The sequence below is a fragment of the Eleginops maclovinus genome, chromosome 10 (genome assembly GCF_036324505.1).
Source record: "Eleginops maclovinus isolate JMC-PN-2008 ecotype Puerto Natales chromosome 10, JC_Emac_rtc_rv5, whole genome shotgun sequence".
Classification (NCBI taxonomy): Eukaryota; Metazoa; Chordata; class Actinopteri; order Perciformes; family Eleginopidae; genus Eleginops; species Eleginops maclovinus.
This window is the reverse complement of record NC_086358.1, coordinates 20,863,738-20,877,347: the sequence shown is the minus strand read 5'-3', so window position 1 is coordinate 20,877,347 and position 13,610 is coordinate 20,863,738. Positions and strand designations below refer to the sequence as shown.

Sequence of the window (13,610 nt, the reverse complement as noted above, 5' to 3'; positions counted from 1 at the left end):
CGATCGTGCTTCCACCTTTTCTCTCTTTATTTGGTTAGACGCCTGATTGGGCACACCTGCAGGTCTGCCAAGCCGCACCGCTGAGAGCTGTTTATGTTCTGCTGCTCTGTGTGTGTGTGTGTGTGTGTGTGTGTGTGTGTGTGTGTGTGTGTGTGTGTGTGTGTGTGTGTGTGTGTGTACAGGGTAGTGCATTGTGTTCATTGTTGAGCTTGTTTTCAGCTAAGCTTTTGGAGAACACTCCAGCTCAGTACAGCATTGTGTAACAGAACAATATGTGGCTCAGTTGACATTTGGGGTGCGTGTGTGTATGTGTATGTGTGTGTGTGTGTGTGTGTGTGTGTGTGTGTGTGTGTGTGTGTGTGTGTGTGTGTGTGTGTGTGTGTGTGTGTGTGTGTGTGTGTGTGTGTGTGTGTATTCATTCACTGGACAGAGATTGCTGTAACAGAACATGATTCTGAACAATTGACAGAACACAGAGGTGGTGAAACGTGTGGCTGCAGTTTGATGCTCATCATGCTAACAGGAAGTGCAGCTCCACCTTTGGGCCCCCGCTCCACTTCCCTCTGACAGTAGTTGCCTTCCATGGATTTATGCATTTATTGCTTTACCTTTATTTTCTGTTCAATGTTTTTTATTCTATTGTTTCTTATGTTGCTTTGAAAACTGGACTTAACACCCACATCATTCATCCATCTATATAGTGTCTTTACACGTGCCTTTTACATTTATATTAAATTGAATATGCTATTTGTTGCACATTTAATGTAAATAATATCCTGCTTTAACTTATGTTAGCTGTAATTGGCCCTTCATGGTGTTTATTTGACAGATAGTCTTCAGATATACAGTATATCTTTCACTATCAATATGTTCATATTACCTTTTAGTTCTGTTTTATTTCTTATGTTATATATCTGTTTTTCATTTTCTCATTATGTGCAATGCCTTGCTATATACTGCTGTGACTGTGAAACACATTTCCCAAATTGGGATCAATACAGTAACTGTTACCCTATCTTTATTTTGTTTTGTGTTTGTTCTTTTATTCTCTATGAAAGTTTACAGCAGCATGGCTGAAGCTCCAGCAGCAGGACAGTCACTTTAAGGCTTTTAAACAGCGCTAACAGGCTATCAGCTAATTACAGGTACTTAACAGCACAGTGATGCTGACTTCAGACCAGCATCTATGCATACAGTGAATGAAATAAGTATTTGATCCCCAGCCGATTTTGTAAGTTTGCCCACTTACAAAGAAATTAACAGTCTATACTTTTAATGGTAGGTTTATTTTAACAGTGAGAGACAGAATATCAAAAACAAAATCCAGAAATGTACTGAAAAAAAAAGATATAAATTGGTCTGCATTTAATTGTGGGAAATAAGTATTTGATCCCCTTCAAAACAAGTCTCAGTTCTTGGTGGAGAAAGCCTTGTTGGACAGCACAGAGGCCAGATGCTTCTTGTAGTTGGTCGCCAGGTTTGTTCACATCTCAGGAGGGATTTTGGTCCTCTCCTCTCTGCAGGTCCTCTCAAAATCCTTAAGGTTAGGAGGCTGATGCTTGGCCACTGGAAGCTTCAGCTTCTGGGTCATTGTCGTGCTGCAAGACCTATCCATGTCCCATTTTCAGAGTCCTGGCTGAGGGAAGGTAGTTATCAGCCAATATTTTACGATACATGGCCCCCTCCATCATCCCCTCGATGATTCTCTGTCCCCTCAGCAGAGAACCCCACCAAAGCATAATGTGTCCATCTCCATGCTTGATGCTGGGGATGGTGTTCTTGGGGTCATAGTCAGCATTTCTTTTCCTCCAAACACAACATGTGGAGTTGATGCCCAAGATCTTGATGTTGGTTTCATCTGACCACGTCACCTTCTCCGAAGCCTTCTTTTCTAAATATTTTATATGTGCTTCAACATCGGAAACTATCTCTGTTTTTTCCTGTTTTGTGCAGAATGCCAAAGCACAATATTAAAATACTGTACAATATTGATGCAATACTGGAAAGTGTAGCTCCTTCTTGTTTATGTTGATAACGATTGAGTCATTTATTGATTTACCCCGTGTCACACACATCATTACCGCAAAGATGTAGCAATTACTCTTCCTATGAATTAGTATCATATACATGGAACAATGAGAACTCACAGCACAGATTCACCACACCTGCACAACGACCTCTGACCTCAGATTATTTTTTTGTTCTGATTCACGGGCAGGTCCTGTTTGTGTATTTACATTACAACATTGTTTTCAAACTATTAAATATTTAATTAATCACATTTAAAATCCTCTGGCCAAATATGTTTCTAAACTGCTAAAGGTAAGACCTTAATATATCACATTAGGACTGGTTTGACCTGCATGCTGTGGAGTTATTCCTATCTGCCTCTTCACTTGCTTTAATGGACTTCCTTTAATAATCACAGTCATTTGCGCAAATTCCATTTCCTCAATTCCAACAGGTCACAGTCCTGGAGTTCAGAGTGAAATCATGAGGTTGAAAAGCATAGAGCCACGATGATATATGAAAAGCCTTTAACAAAGCCCTGCAGGTAAAGCGGGGACTGAACAAATCCCTTCCTTTCTGCCAGGAGCTTATTTTCTGGCCTGTTCACTTCTTAGGACAGCTTTGAGGAAGAGTTCATGCGAGACTTCAAACCGGTACCTGAGCTGCCACAGAGAGGCAAGATTTACTGCACATGTCTACCAAAGGTCCACCCAATCCATCAGCGCCCTGAAACACAGAGACGCTGTAGCAGAACATCTTTAAACATCTCACACATTTGGAAAATAAAACCTGTTATGCATAATGCTATGCTAAATATGTGAGTGAGTGAGTGAGTGAGTGAGTGAATGAGTGAGTTAAAAAAGCTCCAATCAGCTCACAAACTAGATAAAAACAATCCTAGTGAATAGCTCTCTGTGAGTAGTCAAGTCAAAAGTCAAAGTCCACTTTATTGTCAAAGTGTCCACATGTGTTATACATACAGAACATTGAAATACCGTTTCCAGCAGTCCCACAGTGCAAATATAAACAAGAACATATAACATAAAACGATAAGAGCGTGGAAAAAAAGGGGGAGTAAAAAGGGGTATACCAAAAAAAACTAAGTAATATATACATATGTTAGACACAATCAACACAGTTTGACGGCAGTGCAAGTAGGTCTTTAGTGCAAAAAATACTTTGTGCAAAGTACATTTTCAGTAGCAGCAGAGAATAGAAAGTGACGTTTGCACGCTTCGAAGCGCAGTTGTGTTGTTCTGTGCTTCGATGCGTGCAAAGAAGCCGTTGAGGTTGTTGAGCTGGGAGGTGTGACTGTCACAGGTCTGCGGCGGTAGTTTGTAGTCCGTTATGGTCCTAATACCCTGCCACAGGCTCCGTGAGTCCCTGCTGTCTTTGAAATGTCCTGTGATTTTCCTGGTGTAAAGACGTTTAGCTTTCCTGATGCCACGGCAGAGATCAGCCCTGGCTGCTCTCAGCCCAGCTGGGTCTCCAGCTATGAAGGCGGGGTCGCGGGCCTTGAGCAGCATGTGGACCTCCCCTGTCAGCCATGGCTTCTGGTTGGCTCGGATGGTGATGGCTCTGGTGATGGTTACATCATCAATGGACTTGGTGATGTAGCCTGTGACTGTCTCTGTGTATTCTTGTATGTTAGTGTGATGGTTGTAAGTAGCTGCCTGCTTGAACATGTCCCAGTCTGTCGTATCAAAGCAGTCCTGAAGTGCAGCAGTACTGTCCTCTGTCCATACCCGTACCTGTTTTGAAACCGGTTTGGCAACCTTTACTCTTGCTCTGTAGGCCGGTTTCAGCAGGACAGTGAGGTGGTCAGAGAGGTAAATGTGGGGGAGGGGGGACGCCTTGATGGTCGTGTAGGACTAGGTCTAATGTGTTGTTTTCCCTGGTTGGAAAATCAACATGCTGGTATATTTTAGGCAGAACAGTTTGTAAGTTAGCGTGGTTGAAGTCTCCAGCTGCGATGAGAAGGCCGTCTGGGTGTGATGTCTGTTGGTCACTGATGGCTTTGCAAAGTTCACTGAGTGCCTCCTCTCTGTCCTTGTTGTTGCACTGTAAAAAAAAAACGGTTGACAGAACACAGATTTTCTAGGCAACGTGATGCATTTGGTTTTTTGAGTTTTCTTAACTTAAATTCACTGTGGTTGAGTGTACAAAGATTTTTAAGTTCTGCCAACTCAAGTTTTTGGAGTGTTGCATAGAAATTTTGAGTTCTACAAACAAAGGCTTTTGAGTTTCACATGTTAATATTGAGTTCTACCAACACAGTTTTTTGAGTTTCACCTTTATGCTCTGAGTTCTACCAACACAGTTTTTTGAGTTTCACCTTTATGCTCTGAGTTCTACCAACACAGTTTTTTGAGTTTCACCTTTAAGCTCTGAGTTCTACCAACTCAGTTTTTTGAGTTTCACCTTTAAGCTCCGAGTTCTACCAACTCAGTTTTTTGAGTTTCACCTTTAAGCTCTGAGTTCTACCAACACAGTTTTATGAGTTTTACATATAGATTCCAGGAGTTCTACCAACTCAGTTTTTTTAGTTCTACCAATCCCCCTCACCACTCCCCATCATTCAACACACAACAAATTAATTGAATACAATTTGTTTTTATTTTTCCAACATCAATGGGCTGCTGGAACAATGATGTGAAAGGGAGTCTCCTTGTGTTTGTGTGTGTGTGTGTGTGTAAGAGGTGGTGTAGGCTATAACTGTCCAATACTCTGATAAAGACATTAGGCCATTAGGCTCATGTAAATGTGGCTATTGTATCAATACGTACAAAAACATAAAACCACAATGTAAACCACATACAATATAAACATAAAACCGCAATGTAAATCACCATTTATCATCATAACTGCTAGAGTCAATGGGCTGCCAGGACAACGGTGTATGAAAGGGAGTCTCCTTGTGTGTGTGTGTGTGTGTGTGTGTGCGTGTGTAAGAGGTGGTGTAGGCTAAAACTGTCCGATACTCTGATAAAGACATTAGGCCATTAGGCTCATGTAAATGTGGCTATTGTATCAATACGTACAAAAACATAAAACCACAATGTAAACCACCATTTAACTGCTAGAGTCAATGGGCTGCCAGAACAATGATGTATGTATGAAAGGGAGTCTCCTTGTGTGTGTGTGTGTGTGTGTGTGTGTGTGTGTGTGTGTGTGTGTGTGTGTGTGTATGTGTGAAAGAGCTGGTGTAGGCTTGTTCATGGAGGAGTGATGACAGAGCTGGGCGTGCGTGCGTTCGTGTGTATGTGTGTGTGAGTGTAAATCATACACAGGCTTCACAGCAAAAGCTTCTCTTTCAAGGATCGCGTGCGCTGAGAGCATCTTGAACCAAGCTCGAAAAAGATAGTCTGGATGGCCTCAAAGGTGTACCTCATCTTCTCTGGATAGCTTATGTCCATTGCATACATTAGGCCAAACAGGTAGGCGAAGTCAGCAGCGAGGTCAGGTAGGTCGTGTTTTATAACTGCCCCTTCCAAGATGACATTGATTTCAGTCACTGGTGGGGATTCGGTGCCATCATCATCGTCATAGACAGTCAGTATGGCAACTGCCACTCCTCCAACCACCTCTTCCTCAGGGTCTGTGTTCTGTGGGAAAAAACAGACACAGCAAATGTTTTAGTGATACCGACACCCCATTACAATTGCGGTCAACACATAAGCTAATTTAGTTGTTTACAGTCACATTTAGGACAAGACTACCAGCCAATATGTATCCAGCTTCTGGGGAGATATGAAAGAGGCACTGCAAATCTATTAATCACACCGAATTGCTCTGGACTGACTTACCATGCACTTCAGAAAGAACTCTGATGCATCCTCTCTAACAAAAATATATCAGTCAATATATAAGTCTATATATTAGTACTGAATGCCCTGTATGTAGGTTACCCCACAACCTAGCCCTTGCCTATCCTCGTGCTACTGCTCCCTCCACAACCAATGTTAGCGCTACTGTCGCTATCACTAGCTACTACTGCTTGATTGTTAAGCAGACATCACATGGTTCTTTCTGCAACACACGCGGTCCTTATGCAACATGTGTATGGAGTACATTCAATTAAGTTGAATATTTTAGCAATTTTAAGTTTAGATATTTATTTTCCATGAATTACTGAACAGTCAAATTAAAAGTAAACCAGTAAATTCAAAACCACAGCAGCATTCATTAATGCGAGAGAAAAAATATATCAGTCAATATATAAGTCTATGGGTGCGTTCGTAAATTGCCACTCCGAGCACACTCTGAAACGTTTTAACCGATATATACAGTCTATGGATTTGACAGTATCATGAGACTGGTGAAATACTGTCTTTCTGGGAAGTGTTTCGAACGGTTAAAAAGTTTCAGAATGTGCTCGGAGTGACAATTTACGAATGCCCTGTATGTAGGTTACCCCACAAACTAGCCTCGCCTAGCCTCGCGCTACTTCTCCCTCTACTTCAGTTAAGACACAAGGGCACAAACTCTAACTCTCCCTCTACAACCAATGTTAGCGCTACTGTCGCTATCGCTAGCTACTACTGCTTGATTGTTAAGCAGACAGTTCTTTCTGCAACACACGCGGTCCTTATACAACATGTGTATAGAGTACATTCAATTAAATTGAATATTTTAGCAATTTGCTGCTACTGACTGTGCATAGAACATCACGTTCAAAAATTAGCATTAAGTTAGCAAACTAAAATCAGCTAATAACTTTGCTAATTTGGTTGAAATACATTAAATATACGACGCTGGTTAGTTCAGCGACCAAATCTATCTTCAATTATTTGCCTTACGCATTCTATTAAGTCATATTTTAGAGCAGGGGTTTTCAACTGGTTTTGTCCCAGGGACCACCATTCGGACTAGAAAGCAATCCGCGGCCCACTGATGTGCCTGCGCGTGCGCGTGTGTATTTGGTGTTACATGCATAGCTCAATGCATGAAACATGAAAGAGAGGCCACGCAGATTTTATAATAATAAAAGTAGATTTATTAAATTAAATTAAATTAAAGATTATTTTAAAGAAAGAATAAAGAATAATAAAGTGTTGTGCAATTCAGTATTGGGAAAAGTAACTAAAAATGTCATGCAAAGTCAGTCTAGGTGTGTGACAAAACAACAACGGAGAACAAAAATCCAACAACACCGGAGAACCAAAATCCAACAAATGAAGACCAAGGCAGCCTCAACTGCTGGCTGGTCAGGGCTTTTATAACCCAGCCAGGACAGACCTGTCACCAATCACCTGCTGTAGAGACAGAGAGATTGAGAAAAGCAGAGAGAGATTGAGAAAAGCAGGGAGAGAGAACAGGCTTACCATTAACACAGGGCGGGGCCTAAACCCGCCAGGGTCGTAACAGTGAAAACATGGGAGAATTAGGCCTACCTGTCAGTGTGATATCTGGGCGTGGTGAAGTCCACACAGCCTGTCTATTCGTGGCGAAATGGTAGACAGAGACAGTCTCATGTCATTCTCTGGATCAAGCCTAGCCCTGTACTTATTCTTTAAGTACGCCAGTGTAGAAAAACCACTCTCACACAGGTATGTGGTTGGAAAGGGCAAAAGACACCTCATTGCTTTTGCAGCAAGCTGTGGAAATTCTGTCTGGCAACTTATCCAGAATTTAACAAGGGGCTGTGTGTCGTACATATGCCTCCTGACAGAGTCTGTGGACATCTCAATCAGCTTATCCTCTTCCACAGCCGTCAGACTTGACCCTACTGATGCATCGTCACTGAATGGGAGCAGGATCCACTTGCTGTCACGGCGCCACTCTTCCGAATCAGTGAAGTACTTTGCGAATTGACGCACAAGCTTCCTCAAATGCTCACATATAGTGTCGTTGATGTCAGTGCTGTCAGGGTATTCCTCAACTGAAGGAAACATCGCCAAGTTATTGCTCTCCACTCGTTCGATCCACTTTGACATTTTTTTCACAAATGCGTCGAGCTTCTCGTAGAGCTGCATGACGTTTGCATCTCTCCCTTGCATGGAGCTGTTCAACTTGTTCAGCTCTGCAAAAACATCTGTGAGGTACGCCAGCTTAGTTAACCAGTAACTATCGTTGAAATTGGAAGCCAGATCAGAATGCTTCTCGCACAAGAACTCGTAGATAGCTCCGCGTAGTTCAAACACACGGGCGAGCACAGCGCCGCGAGACAGCCAACGCACCTCTGAATGATAAAGGAGAGAGCTGTGTTCACTTCCCAAGTCATGGCATAGGGATGAAAACAGGCGTGTATTCAATGCGTTTCGTTTTATGAAGTTGACCGTCTTGACAACGACATCAAACACACCACTGAGCTCAACACTGAGATCTTTGGAGGCGAGAGCCTCTCTATGAATCAGGCAGTGTGTCCAAATTACCCCCGGAGCCACCCTCCTTACATGCGCAAACAGTCCAGTCTTGCTGCCACTCATGGCTCGGGCCCCATCGCTGCATAATGCAACGCACCTCTGCCACGAGATATTGTGCTCCGTGAAAAAATCGTCCAGTGCTTTAAATATTTCTACACCGGTAGTTCGCCCGGGCAGTGGTTTGCAAAAAAGAAATTCCTCGCACATAGTGCCACTGTCCTCGTATCGCACAAATGTTAACAGTTGCGCATCATTAGTAACATCTGTCGTCTCGTCGATTTGAAGGGAAAACAGAACTGTCTGAAGTTTTGCCATCAGCTGGTCTTTGACATCATTTGCCATTTCCCCAATTCGTCTTCCGATTGTGTTGTCTGACAACGGAATAGTTTTTAATTTGTTGGCACATTCTTCGCTTACCATAGCTCTGCACATATCTATGGCTGCTGGCAATATAAGCTGCTCTGCAATGGTATGGGGCTTCTTACTTTTTGCAACCCTGAGAGCGACCAGATACGATGCTTTCAGTGCGTTTTCATTTATTTTTGCACTCTTCCTCATGGTAGCCTGCTGTCCTTTGAAATCACGCAACATCTGTTGCATGTACTCAACGGGTTTGGCCTTCAAGTGGACGTGATGCGTCTCCATATGCCGCGTAAGTTTCGACGGCTTCATAGCTTCATTACAGAGAATTGTTGAACATACGAAACACAGTGGTAGGCTACCTCCTCTCCTGCTCTGTCTGTCGTCACTGTGAATCCATATTTAACATATTCCTCATTGTATTTTCTTTTTCGTCTTTTTTGCGAAGTTGACGCTTCGGAAGCCTGTCCTTGCCCTATCGTGGCGGCCTGTCCCTCTGTCGTGGCAGCCTGACCCTCTGTCATGGCAGCCTGTCCCTCTGGCACTTTCCTCACTACAAAACGATCCATGGTGCTAGATATATAGCTAGACTAGTACATATGTAACAAATGTTTGCTGTACTACAACCTATCTTAAAATACTCTCGTCGGCTATGCTTATAAATGTGTGTCAACTTTGCTCGCAAGACTGTACGTAATGAATAATAAGTGAGGTTAGCGACGCAACTCATTACCATTAGCGAATCACAGGCTACCATAGACTGGATAGGCGCAAGGCTACATTCTGTCAGCTTGAATTTCCTTTATATTATTTTAAACATATTTTTCACGATATGTAACGGTATTCTGGAAATGTGTTGAAATATCAAAGCGAATTTATATTAAAAAAAAACAATGGTGAACTGATCAACATAGGCTCTTGTCACGGACCACATGCAATGCCGCCGCGGACCACCAGGGGTCCGCGGACCACCGGTTGAAAACCCCTGTTTTAGAGAAATAACAATAATTACCTGATATGAATCTCACGTCTGGCAATCCTCTCAACTTCGAGGGAAAATGGTAGAACGGTCGACTCGTGGAGACCTGTGTATGTCCATGGAGACAGGAAGGAAACCCCGTAGTAGGCGTGTCCATGAACATACAGTTGAGGAAACTTAATTTTTTGTGTTAGAATCTTTCTAATCTTGTTAGAAAGTTGAGGGAAACAAAAAATCTTGTTTTGGTGAATCAAATTTCCTTGTTGACCAAATTCTGAGAATATTGAGTTGGGCAAACATTAATTTATTTGTTAGATGACAAAATTGTATTTCTGAATTAGCTTACAATAAAATTGTGTGTAAGTACAACAACTGTAATTTCCTTTTTTTTACAGTGTGGGGCTCGGAGGGATATAAACTGCCACCAGTAGAATGGCGGAAAACTCCCTCGGCACGTAAAAAGGATGGCACCTTAGACCCATGAACTCCACCAACTGGTAACAGTGTTGGTTAACAACAATAGCATCTCGACACCAAGCATCACTGATGTAAACACACACACCGCCGCCGCAGGTCTTCCCCCCGCTAACTATGTTTCTGTCTGCTTGGTAGCATGTTAGTTTGTCTAGTTGAATAGCGGAGTCCGGGATGTTGTTGTGGAGCCATGTTTCCGTGAACACGTAAGCACAGCAGTCCCTTACCTCACGCTGGGTTGTTCTAAGTAACCGTATGTTGTCCATCTTGTTGTCCAGTGAACGAACATTTGCCATGAGTAGTGTTGGAATTGCCGGCTTGTGTGGGCTAGCCGCTAGCCTCGCCCGGATACCTCCACGAGCCGCTAGGGGGCCCCCAAGAGCTGGCATGTTAAGCCAACTACTAGTTACCTTATGAAAGTAAGTGTTACTTTCATAAGGTACGCACACCAACCGGCACATACGCATTTAACACTGATGTTACAGGCGCTTAACTTGTATAGTAACAAACTACGTTAATTACTATTTGGCCGCGAACTTAAACGTGCTACTCTCCAACTGCACATGCGCAGCGTTGCTAGGCAACGTCACGTAAATAAAGGGAGTCTTTTCGTACACACATTCCGATTGGATGGAATGTTAATTGACATTGGCTTTGCCGAGTTACTTTCCGATATAAGTCCGTCGGACATGACAAACACAGCGACAAACTCGACGAAAACACTGTTTTTTCGGGACTGCGAGGGGCCGCTGCGACTGCTCGCGCCGCCATCTTGTCACAGCGGCCCCTTGCGGTCCCGAAAAAGTAGCTGTCAGTATTAGAGAATAAGTGAACGACTACTAACCAGAGTTGTGCATGACTTGGACTCGAGTGAGACTCAAGTCATGAATTTGATGACTTTAGACTTGACTTGACAACATCTAAAAGGACTTGCACTTTGACTTGGACTTTAACATCAGTGACTCGCCTTCGGACTTGGACTTGCCCCTTTTGACTCGAAAAGACTTGCTACTTTCCCCAAACCCAAAGATTAAAAAGTATGTTGACATGGACTGCGCTATCTCTCTTTGCACCTGTGTGCATCTGTGTGCATAATGTGTGTAGCATGACATCCAATCAAATGAGATCCACGTTGTTTTGATCGGACAGCATCCAACCAATCAAAGTACTGGACAACCAATGAGGCGGAACAAACTATAAGGCGCCAAGTAGGCAACAATGATACCACGGGTAGTTTCGTTTGGATTTAAAAACTTTGAGGTGGTCAACAAAAAAAGAACTACAGTCTGTAAAACATGCGGGACGAAGATAACAGATGGAGACGCAACAACTTCCAACTTCGTTCGACATTTGAAGTTGCACAAAGAACGGTAAGTTTTGAATGAAAGCCAACACTAGCTTATCGGCTAATTGCTAGCTAGCTACATATCAATGAGACTGTAAACGTCACCTTGGCTTACGAACACGCTAAACGGTATCTCCTGTGGGTTCATTAATGGGTAAGTTCACTATTTTGCACTTTGAGCCCCCTTTCTGGGTCGTCTTGGATGAAATAGAAATGTTGACGATTGGTCCAGTCTCCAGCTTTTGGCTAATTTGGAATCACCCCTGCTTCAGAATGGTTGGCTACAGGCATTCATAACATTGTCCTTAAAACAACCCTAAACATTCGTTTTCAAGGATGAGCAAATCACCGAGTGGTAAGTGGTGTTCGTAGTTGTTTTAAAAAAATATATCGGCGAAATATTTGGTTTCCATCCGTGTTATTTGCTATTGTGGAACTAGCTATGTTTTCAGATACCTCACTGAGTAGGCTATTAACTTCCGCTTGATATTTGGAATACAAAACGGCAAATTAAACACGACAGAAACTGTATTTCACTAAGACACTCGTTTTGGAGCATCACCATTAACCAGTGAGCACTCGGTGAGTTGCACATCTTTGAAAACGAACCTTTAAGGTTGATTTAAGGACCGCTTTATGAATGCCCGTACATGAAGCACGGGGGACCAATCGTTAACATGTCGGTGTCAAACACACTATTTCATCCTAGACAAACTAGAAATGGGGCTCAAAGTGCAAAATAGTGAACTTATCCATACTCATATTGTAAAAGGATAGTTTAGGATTTTTTGAAGCGAGATTGTATGTACTTCCCAGCAAACAAAAAAACGTCCCCAGGACGTCCCCTAAAGGTCCTCTCCGAACGTCTGCTAAACGGAATTGTGTAGGGTTCCCCTAAGGTTCTGTGGACGTTATTGGTGACGTTCAAAGAACGTCCCGAGAACGTTAAAGGGACTTTCCAGGAACGTTTGGGGAAAGTCCTCTAGACGTTTTTTATGTCATAATAATAATAATAATAATAATAAATTATTATTATTATTATTATAAGTACTACTACCACCAGGGTTACTGCTAATGGTAATAGCCTGGTTTATATGCGTTTCTTGAAAGCTAAAAGAAATACACAGATTCCAGATCAAATGTTTCTTTCTTTTATAACATATAATTAACTTTTTGATCATAAGGATGAAATGAAGGGGTGCGAGGGCGTTAATATTCTTCCCGGTCCTCCGATGCGTCTTCCTCCGATATTTCCTCTTCCTCCTCCTCCTCCTCATGCGGGCACCTTCAGATCGAATCCATCGGAAAGGTAAGAATTACAGAATTGAAGAAGATGTCGTGGAGCAGAAGTATAAAGTTACATAAAATGGAAATATTCAAGTAGGGGAAAAACACTTCAGTAGCCTAAATGTAACTTAAACCTACTGAGTTGCATTCCACCACTGCTAATAGCTAACGTTAACGCTAGTTAGCTAGAAAGAAGAAGCTTTTTTTAAAGTCCAACACAAGTGATTTTTATATTATATTATAGGTTGCACACTTATAAATAGACTTAACGTTAATAGCATATGGATCAGCTAACGTAGTAGCATAACGTTAGTCACAGCGTTAACCAGACAATGCCGTTGCCATAGATGCGTGCTAGCTACATGGATCAAGCTGACATTAACATTAGCTATTTAGGCAAAAATAATTTAACGTTAAGAAAAACTTAACTCATCCTCATGAAACTTTGACCTTAGATAATTGTACTCACCTTGAAAGTCAGACGATGGCTGGCACCTAAACTAATGATTAACCTAAAGTCAACACTAGTGTAACGTTAACGTTAACACTAAAACACAAACATAAAAACAATATAAAAACTATTTACAATAAAACTAATCTAAGGTTCATAAATAACTAACACTACTATTAACAAATATACTACAAAACTATGCGAAACTACACAATGCTCTCTCTACTCAAAACTCAATATCACAATTACCTCCGTCCCACTGACAAAACCCACAAACTCAACCGTCATCTCAGGGTACTTATACGGCCTATTCGCCTTATTCACCTGGCGGCCATTTTG

The 13,610-nt window shown here is 42.2% G+C and overlaps 1 protein-coding gene and 1 long non-coding RNA gene across 2 annotated transcripts; both read right to left on the bottom strand.

Moving 5' to 3' along the window:
- Positions 1–4,607: 4,607 nt before the first annotated feature.
- Positions 4,608–10,098, bottom strand: LOC134870354 (uncharacterized). The gene is made up of 2 exons (XR_010166552.1): positions 9,748–10,098; positions 4,608–5,615 (listed from the first exon to the last, which is right to left on the bottom strand). It is a non-coding gene; the product is annotated as an uncharacterized LOC134870354 (long non-coding RNA).
- LOC134870353 (zinc finger MYM-type protein 6-like) lies at positions 6,826–9,291 on the bottom strand. The gene is made up of 2 exons (XM_063892486.1): positions 7,404–9,291; positions 6,826–7,265 (listed from the first exon to the last, which is right to left on the bottom strand). The coding sequence occupies exon 1, from the start codon at positions 9,045–9,047 to the stop codon at positions 7,407–7,409; it is 1,641 nt and encodes a 546-aa protein (XP_063748556.1). The 5' UTR covers positions 9,048–9,291; the 3' UTR covers positions 6,826–7,265; positions 7,404–7,406.
- Positions 10,099–13,610: the final 3,512 nt, after the last annotated feature.